This window comes from Lagopus leucura, unplaced genomic scaffold (genome assembly GCF_019238085.1).
Source record: "Lagopus leucura isolate 7727_CA_CO unplaced genomic scaffold, USGS_WTPT01 Super-Scaffold_100004, whole genome shotgun sequence".
NCBI classification, from domain to species: domain Eukaryota; kingdom Metazoa; phylum Chordata; class Aves; order Galliformes; family Phasianidae; genus Lagopus; species Lagopus leucura.
Window position 1 is genome coordinate 25,621,509 of NW_024962264.1, and position 25,235 is coordinate 25,646,743.

Here is a 25,235-nt window from a genome sequence, read left to right on the forward strand (position 1 = left end):
AGACCAGCTATCTGAACAACATATCCTCCCATCTGGAAAGCCTGGCTCAAAGCTGACGGCTCCAGTGCTCAATTATGTTGGCTGCAACATCTACCCAGCATACTTAGTATTCCATGGGGCTCCTATGCCCTGATCCTCACAGAAACAGGGCACTTACCTGTGGGCAGTCCTTTTCCCCTCAGCCTCTCCCGAATTGCCTGGCTCCTGTCTGGCTGCAATTTTTTATCTCCATTGCAAGAAAGTTGATCCATCTGCAAAATAGGCAACAGGACAAAGTCAGGAACAAGCCAGCTGGATTCAGCGAAACTGTACTTCAGGATACACATTTGAGACCACTATGGCCATCACTGGCTGACCAAGCCAGATCTGTCCCTCACATTGACCTCAGACACCCTTTTCACATCTGCTGACAAAAATAAAATGAGCAGAAAAGGAGAACATTTCCTAAGCAAAAAGGGGCATTAAGAATCTAAAGGTGAATGACTCATTCTTCTCCCTGGTTGGTTCTATAGCCTGTGGCCTGATTTAAAGTTTAGTTCTTTATTTTAATAGCTTCAGTAATAAAGGTCTTGCAGGTCTTCGTTTTATTCCATCCCAGAACAGACCCACTTAGCAACTAGGACCATGAAATGCTGTCATCACATATGTAATCACAATACTGTGCATCCAGACACTTTTTTTTTTACATTTACATAATCCCTCTGAGATAGAAGTGTTCCAACAGGATAAAACAGAATAAAACCAAGACCGTAATGGCATATAATTCCAGTAAAAACACACTGCTTGGCATTTGTTGGAATTATAAACAGAGCACAAGGAAAATAAGTACTGAGAAAAGAACAATCTTAGTAATACTGACAACACAAGGCCTGTTTTCAGAGCCTGAAATTATGTGGCTAGTCCATAAGTATGTAATGGTTCAGATGAAGGGAGATGCCTCTGTCAAGAACAGTAACTTTGCAGTACAACTACAAGCAGCACATTTCACTTCTTATAACAGCCCAATGCATTTGTTATCATTTGACAATAAATTCCCCTAAAATAATCGTATCTCAGGGGTGAGGAGATATGCAGGAGAATTGCCACACTGATAACTCAGTCCTTCTCCTCATTAATCAGTGCTCTTCCAAAAGTCAAGCACACATTTAAAAAAGAAAATTCACAGTGATTATTTTAGCAGCATTTTAAATAGTGACAGGTCTAGTGCTCACCCCAGACATGTTTTTCTCTAGTTTTCTTCCAGTGAACAACCATTTCAGAAAAGTATCTTTCTCAGAAACAGCAGCTGTGAATCTATATCCCAGAAAGAACTGTTGACTGCCCAAACTGGTAAGTGGAGAAAAAAACAATCATCTCCTGGGATTTCAGAATTTTTCTCCTTCAGCATTCCTTCTTATCAGAATTGCAGCACAGTAAAACAAGAGGAAAAACGACCATAGAGTGACTCTGATTTAGCATCTTCTCTCTCTTCCTGCCCATCTTAATCCCCAAATGCTTATGAACACTTACCCCAGACAGGCTTCCCAAGACCAGTCTGACTAACTGCTTCACATATGAAAAAGATGGGGCACAGTTACTGTTCCTGATGTGAGCACTGCAGGCATCCAGAACAGTCCGTACAGATACTCGAGCATAAATGACATCTTCACACATGCCAAGGAGGATGCTGTTGAGATGATCTCCAAGTTTGATAGGCTAATGACAAACAAAAATAGACAGGAGAATTAGTTTCAACAGCAACTTGCAGCACACATGGAAACAGACATTCAACGTGATAAAAGAACTATTCTTTTATCGCCTACATTAAGTGAATGCCAACGTGAAAGTCACCATCCAGGTTTGGAGTAAGTTAACTGTTTTTGTTGTTTTTCAACATTATGCCAGTCACAATCATAAAAATTAAATCCTCACCGCAATACTTTTTTAAGCCTCTGTCCACTGCTCCACTGTTCTGTAATTCCACACTGTGCCAGCTGGGCTAGCATTTCTAAAGTCCAGTAACACCACCAAAAATCATCAACAAAGAAGTAAGGACTAAAGCAGCAACAGTGCTGCTGAAGGAAGCAAAGCTCTGTAGTTTCAGGACAATGCCCACAAGACTGAGAACAATCTAGGTTTAATTCTTCTCTCCATGCAGTTAATCCAGCAGTGTCAGTGCAATTTGATTCCACAGGGTATGCAACAGCCAGTGTTAACACCTCTTCTCAGACGCCACAAGCACTTGAGACTTCAGCTTTCTGATCTGCAACTGTCCCAGGTGGGCTAGACACCTCATAGGCACAGGCTCTGTCATGTTCTTTTTGACAGAAAGCACTTGGAGATAGCACCCGCCTCAAGATATTCTCCCAATACTGCTTTGCTTAATACTGTCCCTTTCTCTTACTACAAGACAGGACAGCAAAGAAACGTGAGAGCTCACTGAAAAAACAGTGGGGTTTAGGGGCAGACATGGCAGATACTGCAAAGAAGTATCGCTGCAACCACCACAGCACTGAATTCTCTGACTTCTGCACTCAGACAGTGACTTCCAAATCAATAGAACTAAGAACCCAACTACCACCCCATTACAGAAAAACATTAGAAATGGAGCACTTAAACTGCCAGACAGCCTTTCAAATTTCCTTCCTTACCTTTACACATAACACACATGAATGGGACCAAACCAAAACATGAAACAGAAATACGTCAAGTCCCTGAACTGCACAACACTGTCAAATCCCTCTACAGCAAGTCTGCTATTAAATGCTCTCTTTATGCAGTTCACCTGATTTTCACCCTTTATAACACTGACTGCTGACAGCTCAGCTGGAGGGGGAGGCAGCACGCAGGCAGCAGATGAATTGCATGTTCCAGACTTCTTCCAAAAATGAGTGGTGGGTGTGGAAGATGACCTCTTGAGAGGTAAGATCCAGCTCTGAGCAGACTGCATCTACAACGCCTGACAAGTCAGTAGTTACTCCCTATTCCAAACAACATATAGCCCTTCTTGGCCATTCCGTAATGTAGCTGCACATGCTGAGTCCATGCTCACGGAAGTAACAGCAGCAAAAATCACAAGTTGCTTTACTAAGGGTAAAGCCATGTTACTTAAATATTTGTTTTTATACATAAGTCTGAACCAAAACAAATTATTTTCTCCTTTGTCAGCAGCATTAATTATAGAATTTCAGCCTGTGACACTAAAGGATAGACCAACCTAAATATATCTTCACAGAAACAAACACAAATATGGTATCAGCACCTTCTTTCTGTGTGATAACAATACCCTCACACATCACAGGAGCTACAGAAGTATTTCAGAAGTACAGAAGTATAGAAAATAATCCACACTCTTTGGCATCCCATGAGGAGAGCCCACTGTGTTTGTTCACATACAACAGCGGTCACACAATCCAGTCTGAGACTATGGTATTAAACAAAACCAAATGAAACTTACTTGGCTTTGAGGAACCTCATGGTCAGCTCCCCAGAAGAGCGTCATACCAAGAGAATAAATATGGACCTGTAGTAAGACAAAAGAGATTTGTCAACTCAGGAGAGTTGAACTGGAAACGTAAAGCATCTTAAAGCAGAGCAAAGAACTCAGAATCATTTTGTGTATACACTTTCTTGGCACTTAAGCTTAGCTGACTTTCAGATTTTTCTTCCCCTTTTCCATGAGTGCTGGAGAAGCAAACTCTACCGCAACAAAATGGATGCATCTCATCAGTGTCTCTGAATTCTTTGTTCACTTTAAACTTTCCTCTCACGTTGAAGGCAGACACCTGTGTAATCCATGCCAGCAGCCTCAGATGGGGCACAGACTGCAAGGCAGTACCTGAGGCACCATAATGCTTTGGTTTGAAGGCATGGCAGGCCTCAACAAGACTCAAACAGCCAGCTGCTACTGCCAAGGGATGGATGCAACTCAGAGGAGAAAATGCAAGGAATGCAAGAGTATCAAAGGTATAAAGCAGTCAATTTAATCTATCATTGATGGTGTAAGATATAAATGTGTTAATCATTATATCTATAAACTAACAGCTAATATCAACAGCAGTGATATTAACATATGACTTAACATATTAATCTCACCTGGAGTTGTACGATAGCCTTCAAATACTGCGTATTTAAGACCAGAAATGCACACAGTCCCTATAGGTCACTGTGTTGTTTATGACACAGATAAGTAATTACTGGGAAAAACAAGTTTTTTGGATTGTAAGGAGCATACACTACAGATGACACTTGCTATCAGACTGATAGCAGTATGTGTGTAACTTTAAATAATTACACAGACAATGAACAGCAATTATGAGGACAATTATAAATTAAGAATAAGTCATTGAAAGGAGTCTCTTCACCAATGAAAAGCAACTCATCTTACTTAAGTCCTAAATACATACGTTGACAAGCTCTGTCCAGGCCTAAAACTTCATATGAAGTTTCATAAAGTCACAACTCAGTGGACAAAAGCAACAGAGAGACTTTTTTTTTTTTTTTTTGCAACCTGTGAAATAGCCATTTTCTTCATCCCATTCTAAGCCTGTAGAATTGGTGGAAAACGCGCAGCTAGAAGTAGCTGAAAGTTGGACATGAGAATTGATCTCTGCATTGGGAAATATCTTCGTGTATAGAAAACAAAATGTATTCTCAAAGACTCAGAAAAAGGATGTAGAAATGATTTCCTTTTTAGGCCAGACTGCTTGAAAGGCAGCACAACATAACTGTCACCACTGCACTGTGCAGACATGCAGCCCCAAACACATGTAAGAGGCGTGTTCAGATTTCTCTTGTAAAACAGGAAATGTTTCCTTATAATGTATTCCGAAGAGCAATACACAGCTTTGAGACAGAGTAAGGAAGTAATTACTAAACAAAAGTAGAAGCAACATCATACTAAAAATTGCTCTCTTAAATTCAATGCATTTTATTCGTATAACATTGAAAATCAACATACTCAGAGAAGTTCCAATCCTAGACTTCTGCCACTTCAATCCCACAGAGCGGTCTCTCTCCAGTTACTTGCAAGCTACTACTACATATAAAACAAAAATGTAACCACTACATACCTCCTAGGAATACAGGGTTTCAGTTTAAAGTAATGTCTCACACATTAAACCCAGCAACTCTCTCCCTTTCATATACCCTAACTTCAAAACTAGATGAATAGACACATCTTGCTGTTAGACTGGTGTTTGGCATGTCCCTTGACAGCCATAGCATAGGTGAGATAGTCAGGGGTATGTAGGGAGATAGCAAATCCCAAAGCAGTCTGTTCACAAAGATATCACTGGCTGAGCTTTGTACAGCACAGCATCAGGCTCCTTACATGAGATAATGCAGGCATGAAAAAGGAGGCAAAAACCATCTATGAAAAAAATGTGTTGCAAATAAATAAAACAATAACAAAAAAACCACCATGAATTCTACAAATCTCAAACAATCAGTAAACAAGAGGTGATTTTGCTCAGTAATACTGAACAAGCACAGACACTGAGAATACTCTTTCTCCACGAGACATAACCTTTGACTGAAAATGAACCTCTTAGAAATGCACCTCTTGGAAATTAAAGCAGTCATTCAAAACATTTTACTTCATCTTTGTTTTACAATAATTCCAATAATTTCCACAATCTAGAAACCAATGCCAAATTCACTTCATAAAATCATCTTTCACTATAACTTTAGCTATATCGTATTGCAGTTGCATCAAATTTGATTTATATTCAACTTGATTGAGTGTCCTACATTAATCAGAAGGGTATTCATTGCCTGACCACTGTGTTGTCTGATAGTTAGCAAAGCATATACCGTTCCATTGAGCTAACAAGCGAGGTCACAGCTGCAGAGCTGAAAGCTATCCTCTCACTGTCTGGTCAGAGAGCAGGAGAAATAGGAAAACACAAAGTCCAACTCCCAGACCAGACCTATTTCAGAACAAGATCCAAAGAGGAAAACACTCAGATTTCCATTAAATGAATTTAGCAAACCACAGAAGTAGAAAAAAAAAGAAAAAAAAAAAGTTTAAATACGTTTGAAGTTAATGCAAAGCAAGACCTAAGAACCATGAAGTCAGCTCATCTGGAGAAAAACAAACACTGTACACTCCAACACATAGTTTAATACTGATGTAAAGGGAAACAACTAGTAAGAAGAAGCGTGTGCAAGTAAGTTATTGAATGGTCCTGATGCCTTCAAACAATGCCATAATATTACAAGGGTGTTCACACAAAACACTGGGAAGAAACAAAAAGATAATTATTTAAAGTTCTGCTTTTATGCCAGGAGAAAAACTTGCTTAGTTTGGCCAGGTTATTCTCCAAGTGAGGAGTTTTGCCATTGTTTTACCGTTATTAGAGTGCTTTACCAGTATAACTTTACAGTCAAGTTTTTGTGCCAAATTCACTTCTTTCCTATTTCAGGTAGTTTTCTTTTTTCCACATAAGCAAACAAATACATCCAAAAGGATGGGTATCATGGAAGAACTACACACAAACTACTATCCTGTGCAGTTCCCACCTCAGGGGTTACAGACCAGCAATCACAGCCACTCCTGCCCTTGGCATGCTATCCAGTGTAACTTTAACACAATACTACTGTACACTGTTGCCACCATGGAAACATGGTATACTTAAATTCTTCTAATGCTAGGGGACTATTTCTACGAAATCAAGAGAAGAATCTCCCTTATTTGACTGCAGGATGAATAATATAACATCTAACAACTTGGACTGTGGCTGTCCTTAGCTGCACCCAGTCCCAAACACTGCACTGGGAGCATCACTCTGTGATTCATCTGACAAGTGTTAAATGAGAACAGGAATGGCAGCAGCAACACTTTTCCCAAATGTTTTTATATCATCCCATGGTATCCCAACAGTTCATTTTTCACTTTTCTCCCCACACCGTGGACAAAATGTGCAGAAATTTAGTAGATTTTGTGAATCAAGTTAGTTCATCCCAAACCCAAAGTCTGAAGCTTCAATCACAAAGTAAAGGGTTCTGCTTAGTTAATAGGTGGCTGAGTAATTTGGTTATGTAAAGCCAAAGCTTATAAATTTCCACACACAGTTGTTTCCCAGTGGAAACATCATCACAATAGCTGCAGCCTGGAGTCTCATTTCCAGCAAGCAAAGCTGCGTTGCTCATGAAATAAACTCACACTGCTGTAACCAGAGATTAATCAGCACTGTGTATGTGAAGAATGCCAATGTTTGGTCACTGCTTATTGATACGGTCTGTGCCCATGTTTACAACCCACAGAAGTCCTTCTGGTGATTTTTTCCCTAAAGAAACATCACAACATGGCTTTTAATATTAGATGTTCTGAATGAATACTGGCATGAAGCAAAGAATGCCATCAGTCCTGAATTTCACAAATGTACCATTCAGAAACTTGTTTCTAATGTTTTTAAAGGCCTGTTTTTTATGTTAACCTCCCAGCTTACACTAGAGACAAAATTATTGTCTTCAACAATGTTGTCTCTCCTGAAACAAGATAAATAATTCCAATACTATGACTGCAGAATTTGGCAGCTGTATTCTACTTTACTGAATCTGATCCTGGCATTCACCTCAGTGTTATTTTTACTTTTCTTTTAAAGCTTTCAACTTAGGTTGCTGGCTGCCTGGTTTTGTCGTAGATCAAGTAATATACATTATTATGCCATTATATTTTACTATGTTGGAGAGAAAGAGCTTGTAACTGAGAATGCAGTGATTTTCATCTGATACAGTTGTGAGAAAAAACAAACAAACAAAAACAACTACATACAAGATTTAGGGAAAAGCAGAAGTAGCACAGTAGCACACATCATGTATTCTATAGACATAAACATGTTTTGATAGTCCTTATGCCAACACTAGCTTCCTTGGATGCAAGAGCAAAGTACTGCTCTTTCTGGAGAAGTGTTGTCAAACCTCATGCTTGTTCCCAGCTTAAAACAACGCTAGCTTTGGCTCCTATCCTTCCCTTAGGATTACTGATCTTGAGAAGCCAAGAAGATGAGAACAGAGCTCAGCTTCCTTTTACTCCAACCTCTAAATATCTTTGACAAGATATTGCCAAAATAGCAGAGCATTACCATTTGCAACAAATGGTTGTTAGGCAAACTTCTGAGAAGCGAACTACCGTAACTATTTGTATCAACGACCCGGAGCAGATTTCATACACAACCATTACCTACCTGATCATCAACCCTTGGGGAAAAGAAGAAAAGGAAGGTGGAAAGGAACAATTCTACACACAACTGATGAGTATTTTTAATAATTAAAATAAAATTTCTGAGAGGAGCAAAAGTATCTGATTTTTTGAAGTCTTGGCATGCTTGAGTAATTGTTTTGCTTACCTCTTACATGCTATTTGCCTTTGAAAGAAATTCTTGATGTTACTTTTAGAAAAACAAGCTGAAATGTTCCTTCCCATTAGCTAGACGGGCAGTGTAGAAATCACGTAGCCACTGCTCAGGCATGGCTGTTAGTAGAACACATGCAGTTCTGCACACGGACACTTATTCCTACAGGCATAACACAGCCACAATCTCTACCCCACTCACATGTACAAAGAAAAAAGCAGAAGGGTCCCTCCCCTTTCCCAAAAGAAATCAATGAAGCACACAAATAAAGAATTCTACAGACAAAAAGGTCCATTTAAAGACAGCACTCTGCAGTAGAGGAGGCACAGTACCTTCTCAACATCTGAGAGAGATGACAGGGATTGGTTCTGCAGAACCTCAGGTGCTGTGAATGCTCGCAGGTCTTGGTGGGAAACATTGTCATCAGTAAATGATACACTGCCAGATGGAAGCAACAGGAGAGACCACGGAGAAATGATGAATCCCAGAGCAGCAGGATCAGCTGTGTTTGAAAGAAGGAAAACAAAAATTCTGCAGATTAACATACAATTGTTTTGAGTCATTTCTTGATGTAACTTTATTTGCTCAAACACATATTCAATACCAACACACTTCCCTTTTCACCTATGGTGCTTCATAACCTCTATAGTAGTCCCTCCACCCCAACTTCCCTCCTCCCTCTTTTTTCTTTTTTTTTTTTTGAAGTTGACAGTTCTGTCTCAGTATTCATATCCTCAAGGTCACACTCACAGATCTCCTATCTCCAGGTTATTTCATCTCTGAAACACCAAAAATGATCAAACGCTATAGGAGCCATGGCATGAAAGCCAACTCCAAAGCAGGAATGGAATTAATTCCTTTCCTAATAGTAATGGTGTAGCAGCAATGACCTGGATAGAGAAGATCAGGTTAGCAGAGGAAAGGAAGAGTCTGAATTAGACTAGCTGAGCCAAACAGAAACTTTTTGGGGAACTTCAGTTTTATCTAGTTCAAAGCAAGAAATAATTTCACTACTGAAAAGAAATAAAATTCTAGTCAGCAGTGTAAGAAGGCAAAGAACTAACCTGAACCCTTCTCTAGGATTCTCCTTCCAAACTTTAGTTTGAAATAGCAAAACAAGCACTGAAATCAGAGAACCAAACTGGCTAATAAAACTTTCCTTTTCCACTTTCTTGAGTTGAAATTCTTTTTTCTATACCTCACAGCAAAACAGCTTCATTTCACCAAAGGAGACACAAGCTTTTATGTCAGTAAAAATAAAAAACAAACTCATTATTTTTCCAGAGGCACTAATTTTTACTACATGATTTACCAAAGAGCTCAGGAAACACTTAAAGGATTTAAAAGTCTTTCTCCTCTACATCATAAGCACCAGCTACAGAATGATCGTTTCCCTCCTCATCATCACCACAAACATTTTCCACTCTCCTATCAGTTTAGGATGTTCCTGCAGTGCTGGTGCCCAGGCTGCACAACTATCTTGTAATCTAGAATATTTCTAATCTCCTAGCAAATGTATTGAATTACTGCATACAGGTATATCAGATGTAAAAGGATCTACTGAGTAATTCCTTCCATTTCTTCAACTCCCCTTCCTCTCAAAGCAGCTAAAAAACTGCTTTAAGGCTTCCCTCATTCTATGATGTGGGTAGCAGGACTGTGTAATTAACTGGTGAGTACAATTATCCAGAAAAACGTTCCCAAATTCAAACTCATGAAAGCTCAGCAAGTATCCCTTCCTACCAGTGCATGCAGAATAATTCATTCAGTAGAGAAGACAAACACATACACTGTTGTCAAACCCTAAACACAATTTTCCCTTGAAAGGAGAGAGAGACCATTAAGGTCAGAAATCATCCTAAAATGGGCAGATCCTACAGACGGTTTCCATTCATTATTTCAAGTTTAAGCTCCCTTGAGCCTGCAAAAACTTGCACTTCTCACTTCAAAATGTTTCTTCTTCACAAGCTTTTATTTTCCTGAGAGTTATTAAGGTTTACAATTAAACAGAGAAGTTCACATTCAACAATAATTTAAACCAACAAACAAAAACACTCAAGCAATAAGTCAAAGCCAAAAAAAGCATACACACACAGTATATAAAATTATAAAAAAAAGTTTGTTATGGTTTTCCTAATTCATTTTAAAATGCCAATGTGTTATGCTACTAGCCAGAATGAAAAGCTCCAGATTCACAGCATAGAAATGCTTTCTCCCCGCTCTTCGTGAAACACGAGGGTGGCTCAATCTTGTCGCCTCAAGGAAACAGATTTTGCTGCTCTCACTTTGTCCTCTGGATCCCAAACAGATTAGTAATTACTGCAGTAGGTTATCTCTGATCACGGTGGCTAAATCAATTCAAGCTCTTGTACAGAACTGCTGAGCTCCCCATAGAGATCAGCACAGTTTGTCACAGACAACAACAACCACGTGCATGCTCCAAATGAAAGCACCCTAAAACCATACAAAATCCAAATACGGAACCCTACTTGGTAATCTCTCTCTTCTTGTAGAGAATATACAATAACATCAAATAAATTTGGGAGAGAGAAGAAAATGTAAACTTCATGCAGACATTAATAACCAATTCTTAGACTGCAGTACATGCATCACTTCTTCCAAAGGGCAATCCAACCGACTGACCTCTACAAAATTATTTAAGCCTAGCGTCATTTGCAACAGCCAAGACAAAATATCTGCTTGATACAGCAGTAAATTTTGTCCAAGGTGATGGTTTCACTGCAATGTATAACAAGACACATCACAAGAATTAAATAAGACCATCTCTTCATTCACCTTCTCTCACCATGGCAAGCTTCCAAAGTTGGAGTTCAGCCTCACAATAGGAGTCCTTCTCTAATACTTAAAATTATAAACAAGATGAGTTGAAGAAAACTCACTGAGCAATTACCTGAAACATCAGATATGGCAAAAGTAAAAGAAAGTCACTACAGCCAACTGATTTAGACAACAACATTATCTGCCTCTCCCAGCCCCAAAGACATTTTGTACTGTAACTCTAACCCTGCTTCCTCCAACACAAACAGAACAACTGTTTTATGGTGGTACACAGAATGGTAAACTGAAGAAATACAGAGATGAGGAGACCCTCCCACACATTATATTGCAAAGCACTTCTAGAAAGAAAACATTATCTGGCCATCAGCTTCCCAAAGTAACACTGCAACTAGCTACTGGATTTTGACCAGCTGTGTGTTGATACAAAAATAAACATGAAAAATATTTTAAAGTTTCTGCTTAACAGCTCCAACTTGAGTAAAGATGAGGCTTTATCCTTAACGATTTGTACCATGAAGACTTTAAATAACTCTGAACACTTTATACTCTGAAGCGTATTACAGAAACCAGAGATCATGAGAATGGAAATGTGATTTAGTTTTAACAATATTAAAAAACAACCCATTTAGCCTGAAGTCCTGCAAATATTGGTTTACTCCAACTCACTCTTTTGTGCCCTGTAGATGGAAAGGTTGAATTTAATGACCCATGTAAAATACTTCCATCTATGTTCTACAGTCTGCATGATTTGAAGCTATGGACAGTGAACATGGTTAAGAGTAGAAAAGGGGTTGACTTTGACAAGATTTTTCTGTTGGCACTTTCCTAGCTTCATCTTTTAGTACCTTTTAACCAATATATTGGATCAGATTGCCTACATCATAATCTTCAATCTATGTTTACAAAGGATGAGACTAGAATAATTAATTCTCTTTTTACTTCCTTGAGGCATCCATAACAAATCAAAGCTCCTACTATGCAAATTTATCCTAAGAATAATATTTTCAAGTAACTCTGCTCCTCCTTCTCACTGCCTGAGCCATGGAAAAAATCACAGAATTGTTTGAGTTGGAAGGGACCCTTAAAGGTCACCTAGTACAACTCCCCTACAGTGAACAGGGACATCTACAGCTACATTGGGTGCTCATCTCCTCTTTTAGTCTTCCAGAAGAATTTTTCAGAGTCATAAGGGAAATCTATTCCTCAGAATAATGGAGAAAACAACAAAGACAAACTCAGACCCTCTTTCAGAAGCACAGGAACTCAGGCTACAACTCCTGGTCAGTTGTATGTCCAGGAAACTTTCAGCTGTGCTGGAGATGCCAACCCTGAGTTAACTCTGTAAGTATGCAGCATGGTAACAAAACCCTTGTGAGAGCACAGCTTATCATCAATGCCAAGACACAAATAAATAGTGTGGTCTTACTTAGAAGGAGAGACTGAACTGGTTTTGAGTGCAATAAAATCTGGAAGATTGTTCAGCTAAATAGCATCTGCCAAACAAATTGAAGACTTTGAAAACAGTCTTTTAAACAGTTTAACAGCACACAAGTAGCCAAAGCAAAAGAACCCAAACAGTCTTATAAGAAAGTTCAGGCAGTAGTTTAAAATTGATCAAAGTTACAATATTGATTGCTGATAATTTCGAATTCCTAAGCTACTTAAACAATTCAAGGTCCTTTAACTGTGTTTTCTCTCAACTTTTTCTCCATTAGGATGTAGGCATTAGCAAAAGTAGTAGGAAATGACACACATAAAGTAGAAAAAGCAATCTACTCAAACCTGCCAGCAATGGATGGCTAGAAAATGTAGATTTCTCCCTCTGTTACTGTATTTTCCCTCCAATCAACAAGAAGAACCCACCCCACCTCCTCTTCCCCAACCAAACAGCTCCAATTACCAGGACTCTCCATTAGTTTCCACCAACATCTTTCACTTTGGCTCCCTGCCTTTCATTACACTCACCCAAGCTAAGTGCATGCAACTGGGTGACTCGACAAGGTTTACAGTGCTTGAAAAAACATCCCTGTCTTTCTTCGCATGCACTTTCAGATGGTATAATTTTTCTTTAGAGAAACAATTCTCCATTTACATTTTTGTAAAGTGACTGTATTTACCCAGCCAGCTCTCCTATTAGCAGAACTGTTTTCTCCCCTTCTCTTTCTCCTGTACCGAGTACATTGTTTGATTTGAACCACATGGTGTAACTACTTCCAGAACTCATAAAGCATGCTAGCACAGGAGTGGTTGAAGCAACAAAATCTTTCCCACTTTCAAGCTCTGATAAGCTTTCCCCATTTCAACCTATTTAACGAGAAGAAAGCCTGTTTTTTTACTGAGTGCCAAGAGCACAGCATGCTCCTAACACCTCTGTGCTCACAGCCGAGATACTGCACTTCAAAGACCTCTTCCTCTGCCTTCACACAGTACTGAATACAAGATTCAGCATGTCTGACACAGCTGATTCACCTTCTAAACAACAAAATAGTTAGTGAAGATAATTAAATAGATGTAAGAGAAGGGCAGGTCTGGTATCAGCCTTTTCAAATCACTAGATTCATTTAAGCTTCACAACTGCAATCAGGAGCACTGGATTGTTTTTCTCCTTCATTTAACAGCTTATAGCTTGCTGACATGACAACTACCAGCCTTGATCTTCTACACCAGTGATTAGCAACTGAGCATTTCCATCCTATCTTTCACTGCTAATAATGATTGAAATCAATTTGTAAAGTATTTTGATGGGCTCAACAACTGTTAGAATTGTAAATACAAATAAGCATAAAAATATGCACACTTATTGATCAATCATTGCATTAGATATGATGTAACTTGTGATTAACAAAGGAAGACATGAAATTTCATTATGTACTTGTATTTGGTGCTTTGATGGATAAGTAGACAGACTCACTAAGACACATAACACTTACAAGTCAAGTCATCACATCTTTAACAGAAGCTTGTCTAAAATATTTTTCCCTTATTTCCTGAAACTAATTTTAATTAACAAATGAACCGAAGGATGCTTTCTCAGTTGGTATGATTGCAAGAATTCTCAACTTCAAACAAGCAGAGAAGGCTATCAGAATTTGACCAGGATTTCACAGATATGTAAATGGTCATTCCTCTATGTATTCTGTAGCTGCTGGGCTGATGTGGGGAAGCTGCAAACAGATGATAATGTAAGCAATGACAATTTCCAATGTGATTTAATCCTAATTTCAAATTAGTTAGGCTGTAGTTCTGAATTCTGCTTTTTTCTTTCTTCTTTGGGGGAGAGGTGTTATTTTGTTTTGCTTTTTAAACTGAGGAAACAATACAGAAAATACTCACCAAGATTAGATTTTGTTACAGAACAAGATGTTCAGGAAATCCAGAGCTATACAAAGAGCGAGAGAAGAGCATCACATCTCTGAGACTGACTAGAGCCAAAGCAGAGAATGTACCTCAGCCAGGAGAGGCTGTACATGTCTGAACAACTCTGGAAATATGACCTCTGCCACTGAGGCAAATCTGTCAAGCTGTATGTCATGACTGAAAATTAATTGTGACAAACAGGACTTCTCTAGGATTCCCTGTATACTACAGGATCTCCAGAAAGAGAAAATGAAATTGAGACAGACTAGAAAGCTCAAGGGAACCTCTGCATTCTTTATTCCATCAGCTTTGCAACACATCCTTACAAGCCAGCACAGAAATTGATATTCAAGATGACCAAAAAAGATGTCTAGATTTTTTTCCTTAGAGAAGCCAAATCTTCATTAAAGACTAGTTATCTGCATCTTGCTGGGAGGAATTAAACTGCCTTTGTCAACCTGTGTTACACTGTGAAGCTCTTTCATTTGAGTGTCTTTTAAGGTGCATTTTACCACAGGGCTATATTCCAGGTTAATTAATAGCATGCGACTGAAAACAGTTTGCTGAACTAGCAGAACAGCTCAGTAAAACATATCCAAAAAGAGAGAGATTCTTCTGGCACTGATTTTATCTGAAGTTGTGTTTTGGTATTCACTGATAGGAAGTGAGACCAGAAACAGCTTCCATCTCAGACAGTCTTGACTGGCAGACACTGCCCTACCTTAAAAGCACACAGCAGAAGTCCTGGGGCAGCTTTGCTTTCTGTGTTCTCATCTTTCTACATTGTTCCTCTGAAGGAGGGATGCACTGTGTTCTCACTCTCATCTTGCTGGCAGTCTTCTGTGTAATTATAACTCTTTTCTGCACTGCTAGGAAAGGGTGAGCTCCTATTTCTAGTGAAGACTTCAATCTTGCAAAACACTCACTCTAGTCTACAATTTTTAAGCAGTTTCGCTGTTACATACTTATGGTACAGGCTTCTTTCAGGTGTTGAAGTGTCCAGCTCTGTAACCATTCAAGATAAATCTTAAGTGAAGTTATATGTAGTTCTTCACGCTCACTGTCTTAAAACAAATAAATAAATCGTTCTCCAATTCTCTTTTAGAGTTATCAAAGCAAGAGACTGGAAAGAAGATGCCAGCTTCCTCTTCTTGCAATACAAGGAGCAGAGAGAGTTGGTCAAATAGCAACAATAAAATCAATGTTCCTAATAGGGAATATTTCTCACCCCATGTGGACTGCTGCTAGCACAAGGCTGAAATTCAATTTGTATACAATACCTAAAATTACCCATAATTTACATTCAGAAAAAAGTATTTCAGAAAAGCTGACATCAGTTTTTATTGTTATTAAAGAAATAGTATGAGGGGATAATGCAGAGGCTGAAGGGTGTGCAGGTTATAAAAATAAAGGAAAACATGAGGGAAAAGGAGTGGGGAGAAGAAGGACACCAGACTTAGATATAATGCTAGAACAGACAATTACTAGCAGCACTGCAAATAAGATCCTCAGCTTACAGTCTTCCTTGGGGTCAGTGGGGAGAGATTTACTGACACCACTTGAAAATACCTGAAAATAGAACAGGCAATCACATACGTCACAGTACCTGGAAACGTATCAATAAATGCATTCTAGGCAGTGACTGCCAGCCCTCTGATCAAGTTTTTTTCAGTGGCTTGCTTTTGTCTAGCTCAGAACTGAATCATTTTAGAGCAGCCTGAGCATGACTGCACTGTACTGTATTATACTTGATTTTTTGCAACCACAGAATAACAGAATCACCAGGGTTGGAAGGATCATGAATCTTGAACCCCCCTGCCACATGAAGGGCCACCAACCTCCCCATTTAATACTAGACCAGGCTGCCCAGGGCCCCATCCAACCTGGCCCTGAACACCTCCAAGGACGGGGCATCCATAACCTCCTCTCTGGGCAGCCTGTTTTCCAGCACCTCACCACTCTCTCTGTAAAGAATTTTCCCCTGACATCCAACCTAAATCTCCCCTCCCTCAATTCAAACCATTTCCCCTTGTCCTGCAGTTATCTACCCTTTCAAAGAATTGATTCCTCTCCTGTTTGTAGGCTCCCTTCAGGTACTGAAAAGCTGCAATGAGGTCACCCCGCAGCCTTCTTTTCTCCAGGCTGAACAAACCCAGCTCCCTCAGTCTGCCTTCAGAGGAGAGGTGCTCCACTCCCCTCCAGACTTTGTGGTCCTCCTCTGGATCCTGTCCAACAGCTCCCTGCCTTTCTTGTACTGGGGGCTCCAGACCTTGATGCAGTACTCCAGATGGGGCCTCACAAGAGCAGAGTAGGGGGGGGCAATCACCTCCCTGTCCTTGCTGGCCACCCCTCTTCTGATGAGCACAAGATACCATTTGCTTTCCGAGCTGCAAGGGCACACTGCTGGCTCTTGTTAAGCTTTTTATCTATCAAGACCCCCAGGTCCTTCTCTGCAGGGCTGCTCTCAAGGACTGCTCCTTTCAGACTGTATGGATGCCTGGGATTCCTCCGGCCCAAGTGCAAAACTCTGCACTTTGCCATGCTGAACCTCATCAGGTTTACCCAGCCCCACCTTTCCAGCTTGTTGAGGTCCCTCTAAATGGCATCCCTTCCTTCCACTGTGAACCCTTCGATATCAAATTGCTCCAATCACATCAGCCACATTTAACACTTAGTCTGTGTTTCCATCTCCTTTCTAAACACATACAATAACGCAGAAAATACATAGTAACCTCCTATCAAAGAAGCTGTCACCATGTAAAACCCAACGTGTTCCATGTCCCAGCAGAACATGACCGAATGGCTGGAAATAGTAGCTGAGCTGAGGCACAGCTCACCTGAAAAGCAGTTTACTGAGGGGTAGATTACTGTGTGTGTTTAGAGCTGATGAAGAATATGGGAGTACATAACAGGAAAACATATGCAAGATGTTTCCAGTTCTGCATATATCCCTCCTTGTAAATGCTTACCCTTTCTGAAGAGCTCTTGAAGGCTCTCAGCACTTTGATTCAAAATAGCCCATATTTCTTCTTCTTGCAGTGGCCCTCCCCGAACCTCCAGAGCCTCAGCCAGTGACACATGCATGTTATCTGCAAAATGAGACACAACTGAGTTAAGAATATACAGCAATTATTTTCTGCAAGTCCTCTCATATTAACAGAATTCAATAGACATAGATAAAATAAAATATTTACCATAAGGATAAAAAGAAAGCAACAAAAAATTGATCACCTGCTCTTATGAAGATGAAAAACCAAACGTCTCTTGTTCATCACTGGCAAAAATGCATAGCTAATGATAATGATTATATTGAAAAATAGCATTTTGTAGCTGAGAATTTGTTGTATCTATTGGTAATGTTGTGCTCTCAGTTTCTATGGTAATTCCCACAGGAGTAAATAGAGGGCATTGCTTTTGGAGAGACCTACATATATTATGGTACTGAAAATTACACATTGTTGGCTGCATTTTATCAGAGACAATTTAGTTTTCTTTAATTCATACCTTTCCAGCTTTTAGCTTTCATTTAGTCAGCATAGCATGAATGAAAGAAAAATAAATTAAAAACTGATTTGGAAAACTAAAGTAGAACACAACAAAGCACTCATTACTACAAACATGGTATTGTGCAAAATGCCACGAGCTGCAATTCCTCACTGAAAGGCACCTACGGAGAATTACAGTCAATTTTTTTTTAATTTTATCTCTTCTTCCTGAAAACCATCTTAAAACTGCAGTGCTGGCTGCTTTGACAGACAAGAAGGGTAACACAACTGAAAGGAACTTTCTCAGTTCTGTCTCACTAGTACTCATACAGAGTAAGGAAACAATGCTGTGATTTCTCTCTCTACCTTGAAGTTTGGGCTGACCCATTTATGGTCTTTTGTAACCCTGGAAGCGATCAGAAGAAAATTATATCTGAAACTGCGCTTTCACAGACTTTAAGAGGAAATATTTCTTCTTCAAAAGAGTGGTGATGCAGTGGCATGACAGGCTGTCAAAGAAGGCGGTGAAATCACTGCTCCTGGAGGCGTTCAAGAATCATGGAGATGTGGCACTGAGGGACACGGTTAGTGGGCATGGTGGGGACGGGCTGGTGGTTGGACTTGGTGATCTTAGAGAACCTTTCCAACCCTAGTGGTTTTATGATTCGATGATTCAATTCTCTGCAGGTACTGTCCACGTTCTCCAGACTGTCCGTGGGTTTTTCACAAGAAGAAAGTTGTAGGAATGATACAGTTCAAAATGGTCAGTTCTTCTGAACTTGCTCATTTTCTAGGATCCCCCCAAAGGGTCTGTCCCTTGGTGAACGCAGTGCAAAAAGAGGCTGCTCCTGAATTTCAGAAGTGGACAATATGGGCTTAGAACAAGTAACACCATGGGGAACGCACAGACTTTTCTCTCATGCTCACGGTATGTACATAAAGTCTATTTTCAACTTTCTTCCTTTGGAATGGCAGTGCCATTCTTGGCAGTTCCTGCACTTTTCAGTGTATGAACATGACTGGCAGAAAGCATTCAGGTGCACTGGGAGCTCTTCACAAGGTGTGAAGTCTGGGACAGCTGTGATCCCCGGGTCGTATCTACAGGCTATGTGACTCAAACTGTGTCAGCTGTGAAGGTGGGGATGCCATATCCAACTGAACAGCACAGCAGATCCTGCCACACAGCCTTTGAACAGTGACATTCACACAGTGGGAAACGCAACACAACACAGGAAGACAGCGACCAAATTAAGAGTTGACACTGGGGAAGTGTACACACGCAGCTGACTTTCAGGTTACTCTCTCTGAGTCAGAATGTACTCCTTGACCATACACAAGTGCAATTTCTGCAGGAAAGGAGTTACACTGTGGTTTTATTTGCTTCAGGACAAGAAAGTGAACTCAAGTATAAACCATTCATCCCAACAAGCCCTGTATGCAGTTTCTCACCCTCCATGCCATTCCACCCTAAGCCATACAGGCAGCACAGCTTCAAGACAGAATGCAGCTGAGGCCAAAGGCCTCTCCCCTACCAAACACCTCCCTTCCAAAGCCTGTTTAGCTCCCGAGCACAAGTGCCAGCTCCTTCCTCTTGGGCAGATGGCTCAGGCACTCCCTGGCAGTGCAACAAGCAAAGCATGCTTGGTCACCTCCCCTCCCTGCACTGCACTATGCAACCCACAGCAAGGGCCCAGCACCTACAGAGCACCACATAGCCCCACACCAAATAACACTGTCAAACTCTCATCAATCGAGTATACACTTACTTCTCTTCCTACTACTTTAGTCTGCAAATCAACATGCTTTTTAATTATTTATGTGTGCAGCTAAGATGCTCAGATTCCTCTTTCCCCCGACCACTGACAATTTTCCCTCTGAATTTTAAATTGGAAATAGCACCTGAGAATTAGAAACGTCATGGCCTGCTCTTTCAAGATTTTAAGGAACATTTGCCAACCAAATTATTAAGAAAGTATTGCTGTAATTGTGTTGATAAAGACTGTACTATTAGTCATTTTGTAAATGAGATCCTAAAAGCACAAGACTGAAAGTCAAAAGGCTGAACTGCTCCAACAACTCTGTGTGTTGGTTTTGAACAACACACATTCTTTGCTATTTACCCTGCCTTCCAGATCAGCATTTTTCCCCACATTCCACGTTCAGAACCAAAACCCCAGGTCACAAGCTGTGTTTTAACAACATGGGTTCACTGAGATGCCTGCAGCTACTTCATTCTTGCTGCGTATCTCATCAGAGCACACTGCCAAGAAATGCAGAGAACGGCTGCTCCGGTTACATGCTGTCATTTACTACATTCACTAGAAGTAGGGAAATAAAAATCCAGAAAATAAAAACACTGTTGGAGCTTCTAGATCACCACAGAAAACACACTGGGATTCATTTTTCTCTTTTGACAAAATGAGAAACAGAGAAGAGAGGCAGCAGAAAGGCTCTGTGAGAGCCCTAAATCTGCTGTGTGGTTAACAAGAAAAAAAAAAAAAAGACACAAAACCAAAAGAAACCCTTTCTTCATGTCAAACTTTATCTGTCTACAACAGGAACATTAATGCCCGCTGCTCTATCAGTATATCTGGTCAAAAATGGCAGTTTCTGACAAGTGCTCTTCTCTTAGCAGTCAGAAAGATCCCTTTATCAACTTCTGCTTTGAAGACTCCAATGTTTGAAAGCAGAAGCACCATAAGACGTATTTCTGTCCAAAAACAAATAAATAAGTAGGCACAACACCCTCTTAAAATTTAAATCTCCAAAGCCACTCTTAGCTGCCCAGAAACAAACACAAACTGTCTTGCTGAGCACTCGCTGAATACAAAGTGCCTTCCAGAAGCACCCAATGCTCACAGAGCCCATTGAAACCAAACTGGGGTTGTACCAGGACATTTTGGAAGCGTGGCCTCTCCTATTTCAGAGCCTGAGCACCTGGAGTCATTGCCATGCCCTGTAATCTCAGAGTGCCGGCACCATGCTGTTTATTTATGCTGACCCACATCTCACACCCCTGAAGACTGAGAATGCACCTATCAGTTTATCCCCAGTAACACCATTGCTGAAACTGCACTTAAGTAGGGAACCCTGGAGCCAACTCAAAAAGCTCAGGCTCCAGTACCCTTTGAAACCTTATTTTCAAATCCACAGAGGTTAGTGTGTACGACAAGTGTGGCTCCCTGTAGCTGCAGGTCCAATTTGCATAGACTCTCCACAAAATAGGGCACTGTTTGCAAATATTTAATTCAGGCATGCAATCAGGGTAAATACATAAGCTAATCAAATCTGCTGTGTTTATGGATAATTGTTTAGAATCCAACACTCAAGATACTTACTGTGCACTATTATCAAGTATTGCCCTAGAGAATAAGGAAACAAGCCCTGTGCTATGCCTGCCATTTTCATGTCTACAGATACAAATAGGAGATATAAATGGAGGAGAGCCCCACAACGCACAGATCTTGCCCTCTTCTTTTTTTTCTTTTTTTGTTAAGTCTCTAAATAACCACTGGAAATGATGTGAATGGAAGTTGTTGAACCAAACATGCTTCTTGGTACTTCTCATTCCATCAGTCCCTCTTTCATTTGGAGACACTGGCATTAACACAATAGAACACCTTTCTCCCTCAATTCGTGGAAATTTCTTCCATTCCTGTTTTCCTTTCATCGCTGTTTTGCTCCTGCAGGCAGACAGGATGCAATCCAGCAACACAGTGCCATACACTTGGGCTAAACCACACATTTTATCAAGAAAGTTCCTTTACAATTGCATCTCCTCTTCAAACTGATGCTTTCTCCTTGACCTGACATCCCCTACGCAAAAGAGCAGTAATTAACTCCAATTTGCAATAACACTCGAGAAAGCTGAACATTCCCAGAAGCACAGGAGGCTTCTAGCCCTTCTGTTCTGGCAATACAGTGATGCCTTCACATACTGCCAGATGAGACGTCAGCATTTCCCTGCAAAGCCTTCAATCAGCCTTGGATTCCAGTGTCCAGTGTCAATCCCAGCTTGCACCCCAGGGCAAGAGGTGTGCATTTTGCTGGAGGAGCATTAGCTTTCTTCCCTGGAAGGTGGAAAGAAATCAGCTTTCAGCACTGGACGGAAGACTCAATGGAAGAAATGCAGAGTTGTAGCTGACAGTACGCTCACTCCCTTCTCCCTGTTCTGCGTCTCTATCACCAAAACCAGATCAACTTGTTTATCTGAGGCTCCAGGGAAGGCAAACTAGTAAATCCAGTCCAAAATGTATATTATAATCATCATGAAAGTCGTGTTTCCTAGGCAACAGCAGACTGTTCTTTTATACATCAGGGCAGCAGATGTTTCACATCTGATATTAAAATCGTATTCAGAAGAGCATACAATTATCACTACAAAGTTAGCATAATCCACGTAAATTGGGGCATGGCTCGCATGGCTCTCATATCCCTCTCTTGTTTTGTCAGTGTAGTATCCTTGGCAACCCCCTGAGTTTGCTGCTGATCAGCTCTACCTGGGAGAGGCACAGTTCCTACGGTCTTCCTCAGACATTTCATTTAAAGTTTCATTTTAATTGCTAAGTAGCAGCAGGATACCTGCGACTAACACCAACTTCATGAAGGGAAAAGCAGAAATTTCAGGGCTGCAAAAACAGCTTGGGTTCTTAAAAGCCTAAACTTCAATTCTCTCCTGTGGTAATAAAGCAGTATCAATTGCGCTACATTTGATCAATTCTCCACTATACTGGTGGTTTGATGCTTTTAGACATTCATTTGTTGAGACTTTCCATTCTCAACAACTGAACAATCCCTCACTTTATAGCTATCCCTTCTCAGTTCTACAGCCTTTTGCAGGAAGGTAATAATGGATGTAAATGAAGACAGCACGACTGGATCAGCAGGAACCTAGGCACAGCATGCCAAGAGTATGAGTCCTCATATTTCTTAGATGCAGCATTACAAAAAGAAAGTTCACTTCAGAAAACTTTACAGGCTGTGGGCTTTTTCTGTTTGGTTGGTTGTTTTTTTGTTTTTTGGGTTTTTTTTTTTTACTCAAAACAATTGCTGACTTTCAGGTAAATATAAGAATACTGTGACATAACTGAGATAAAATGTTGGGAAAAAAAAATTAAAACCCACCAACTTTAGTAAGAAAGATAAAGGTTAACATTGCAGTAGCATCTGTAAATCACTATTATATTTTACATTCTTACCAAGTATGAAGGCTCACTCTCCATCATAGGTTATTCAAAACTAAATTTTATTCTAGCGTACTTGTGTTCAATCCTTCACTAAATTGCTAAATTACAATCAGCAAAGCAGAAATTCATTTTCCACCTATCAACAATACTGCCAACTTCTCAGTAATTTAAACTTCTCTACATCACTGCTGTAGCCCTACGACACAGGCAATCACCAGAGAATCCCAGGACCTGCAGCAGAAAAAGAAGCATGTCACCTTTCCAGACAGTTACCACTTCATGTTCTATTTCTGGGAAAAAACTGCTGGGCAACACAGCATAAGGAGCAGAGCATTACAAGGTCGGCAGCTCGATGACACCATGAGTATCTTATCTGTGAACTCACCTGTCTGGGAATAAAGCAATTACTCACGTAAGGTATGACTAATTCCCATTGTGAAATTCTGCATTTCTACCCTGAAAAACAGACAAGCCAGAACATAAGCCTACATTTCAGCTGTCAAGAACTGTATACACAAGAACAACGGCATTTTTAGGACCAATGCATAAGCTTGGAGATCTTTGTTCTACTTCAACTGAATTAATTCAAGGTCAGTAGCAGGTATCAAGTCTGCTATCCAGAGCAAAGCATTTTCTTCACTCCTCTGTAGCGGGGAAAAAAAGGCATTCTTTCCACAGAAAAGCAAAAAATTGTATGCAAAATTATTAGATATTACTAAGAATGAAGTTATGGTGCTACAAAGCACTAGATCTACACTTTTTAGATGCTCAAAATACAATTTAGAAGGTGTATGATCTATGTTTCTCCCAGCAGGTGTTAACATTTGTACAAAGATCTTTGTTGAAGAAATCCAAGGAGGCGAAGGCTGTAGGGGGAAGTAAACACCCAATTTTATAATACCATGTCATACACTTTCAAGTGAGATCCAGATTCAAGGAAACTACTTCAAAGACGAGGTAGCTGATAAGATGCCAACCCTGTCCTAGAGAACAGACCGAGAAACACATATGCTCTAAGGGGAAGGCAGAGAAGTGAACAAGCTGCTGGCTGCATTTCACCGGTCCATAGCACAATTATCCTACAGAGCAATGCAAAGGACAACAGCTGATAAGCTGCTGCTTCATTACGCTTTCCTCAAATGAAGGCAGACTGTCCTGAAAGACATAAAAAGCACTGTCAAATGAAGTTATGTTCCTACCCCTCTAAACTTTATATCAGCCTTCAGGAAGGACACTTTTTTCGTAATATATGCCCACATCAGAGCCTGAGCAGATACGTGTGTGCATGTATTACATTACCACACATTTATACACATAGGTAAATGCAGATTTGTATATATATACTTCATATGTACCAAATAATTCATTTTTATGTTTCTCCTGCAGAACAGGAAAAAAACCCTGGGGGGCAAATGGAGCTGTAAAGCAACAGGAACACCAATCTACTTTTAGAAGTCAACATCGATTATTTGAAAGCTTAATAAGAGGTCTCTAAAACCTATTAAGGGTTTTGGCTAAGGCAGCTTTAAAGCAAGGTTCTGTAAGCATTTGTAAAAGTAGATTTGATAGCTGCAGATGGGATGCAGCAGAGCTCCTTCTGTTCAGAAAGCAGCTCTTCATTCCACATGCATGGTACTGCAAGTCCAGCACTGACCCATTATGCAGGGCAGAAGCACTGCAGGAGAAGCACCTTGATGACATCCACACAAAGATCTGCTCTATGGAGAAAGGTCTTCCCTCCACCCCGACCCGCTTTCCATAAGAAATGTTCAATTTTTCTGCTGCTTCTTGAAAGCGCTTAGCAGCTGCTAAAGTGATAGAAAGGATGCTTCCCCTTTGTGAAGTAAAGCACAGCTGAGAAGCAGACTCTTGAAAATTAGTCAGTATTGTACTTGAGCAAGATTACATCTCATTTTTATATTCAGTAACTGAGAGTCTGCTAAAGGCACACAGATTCATAGAATAGTCTGGGTTGAAAGGGACCACTACTATCATCAAGTTTCAACCCTGCTGCTATGTGCAGGGTCACCAACTACCAGACCAGGCTGCCCAGAACCACATCCAGCCTGGCC

The 25,235-nt window shown here is 40.3% G+C and overlaps 1 protein-coding gene across 7 annotated transcripts in view; it reads right to left on the reverse strand.

The window, feature by feature from the left end:
- The window catches only part of PTPN13 (protein tyrosine phosphatase non-receptor type 13), a 106,529-nt gene that overhangs the window by 67,061 nt on the left and 14,233 nt on the right, over positions 1-25,235 (reverse strand). For all 7 annotated transcript variants that reach the window (XM_042871057.1, XM_042871052.1, XM_042871056.1 and 4 more), the window contains exons 2-6: positions 17,462-17,581; positions 8,669-8,838; positions 3,437-3,502; positions 1,510-1,695; positions 158-251 (exon numbers count right to left, since the gene is read on the reverse strand). In XM_042871057.1, coding sequence (XP_042726991.1) covers positions 158-251; positions 1,510-1,695; positions 3,437-3,502; positions 8,669-8,838; positions 17,462-17,576 — 631 coding nt within the window. In that variant the 5' untranslated portion in view covers positions 17,577-17,581. The remainder of the gene's footprint in view (positions 1-157; positions 252-1,509; positions 1,696-3,436; positions 3,503-8,668; positions 8,839-17,461; positions 17,582-25,235) is intronic.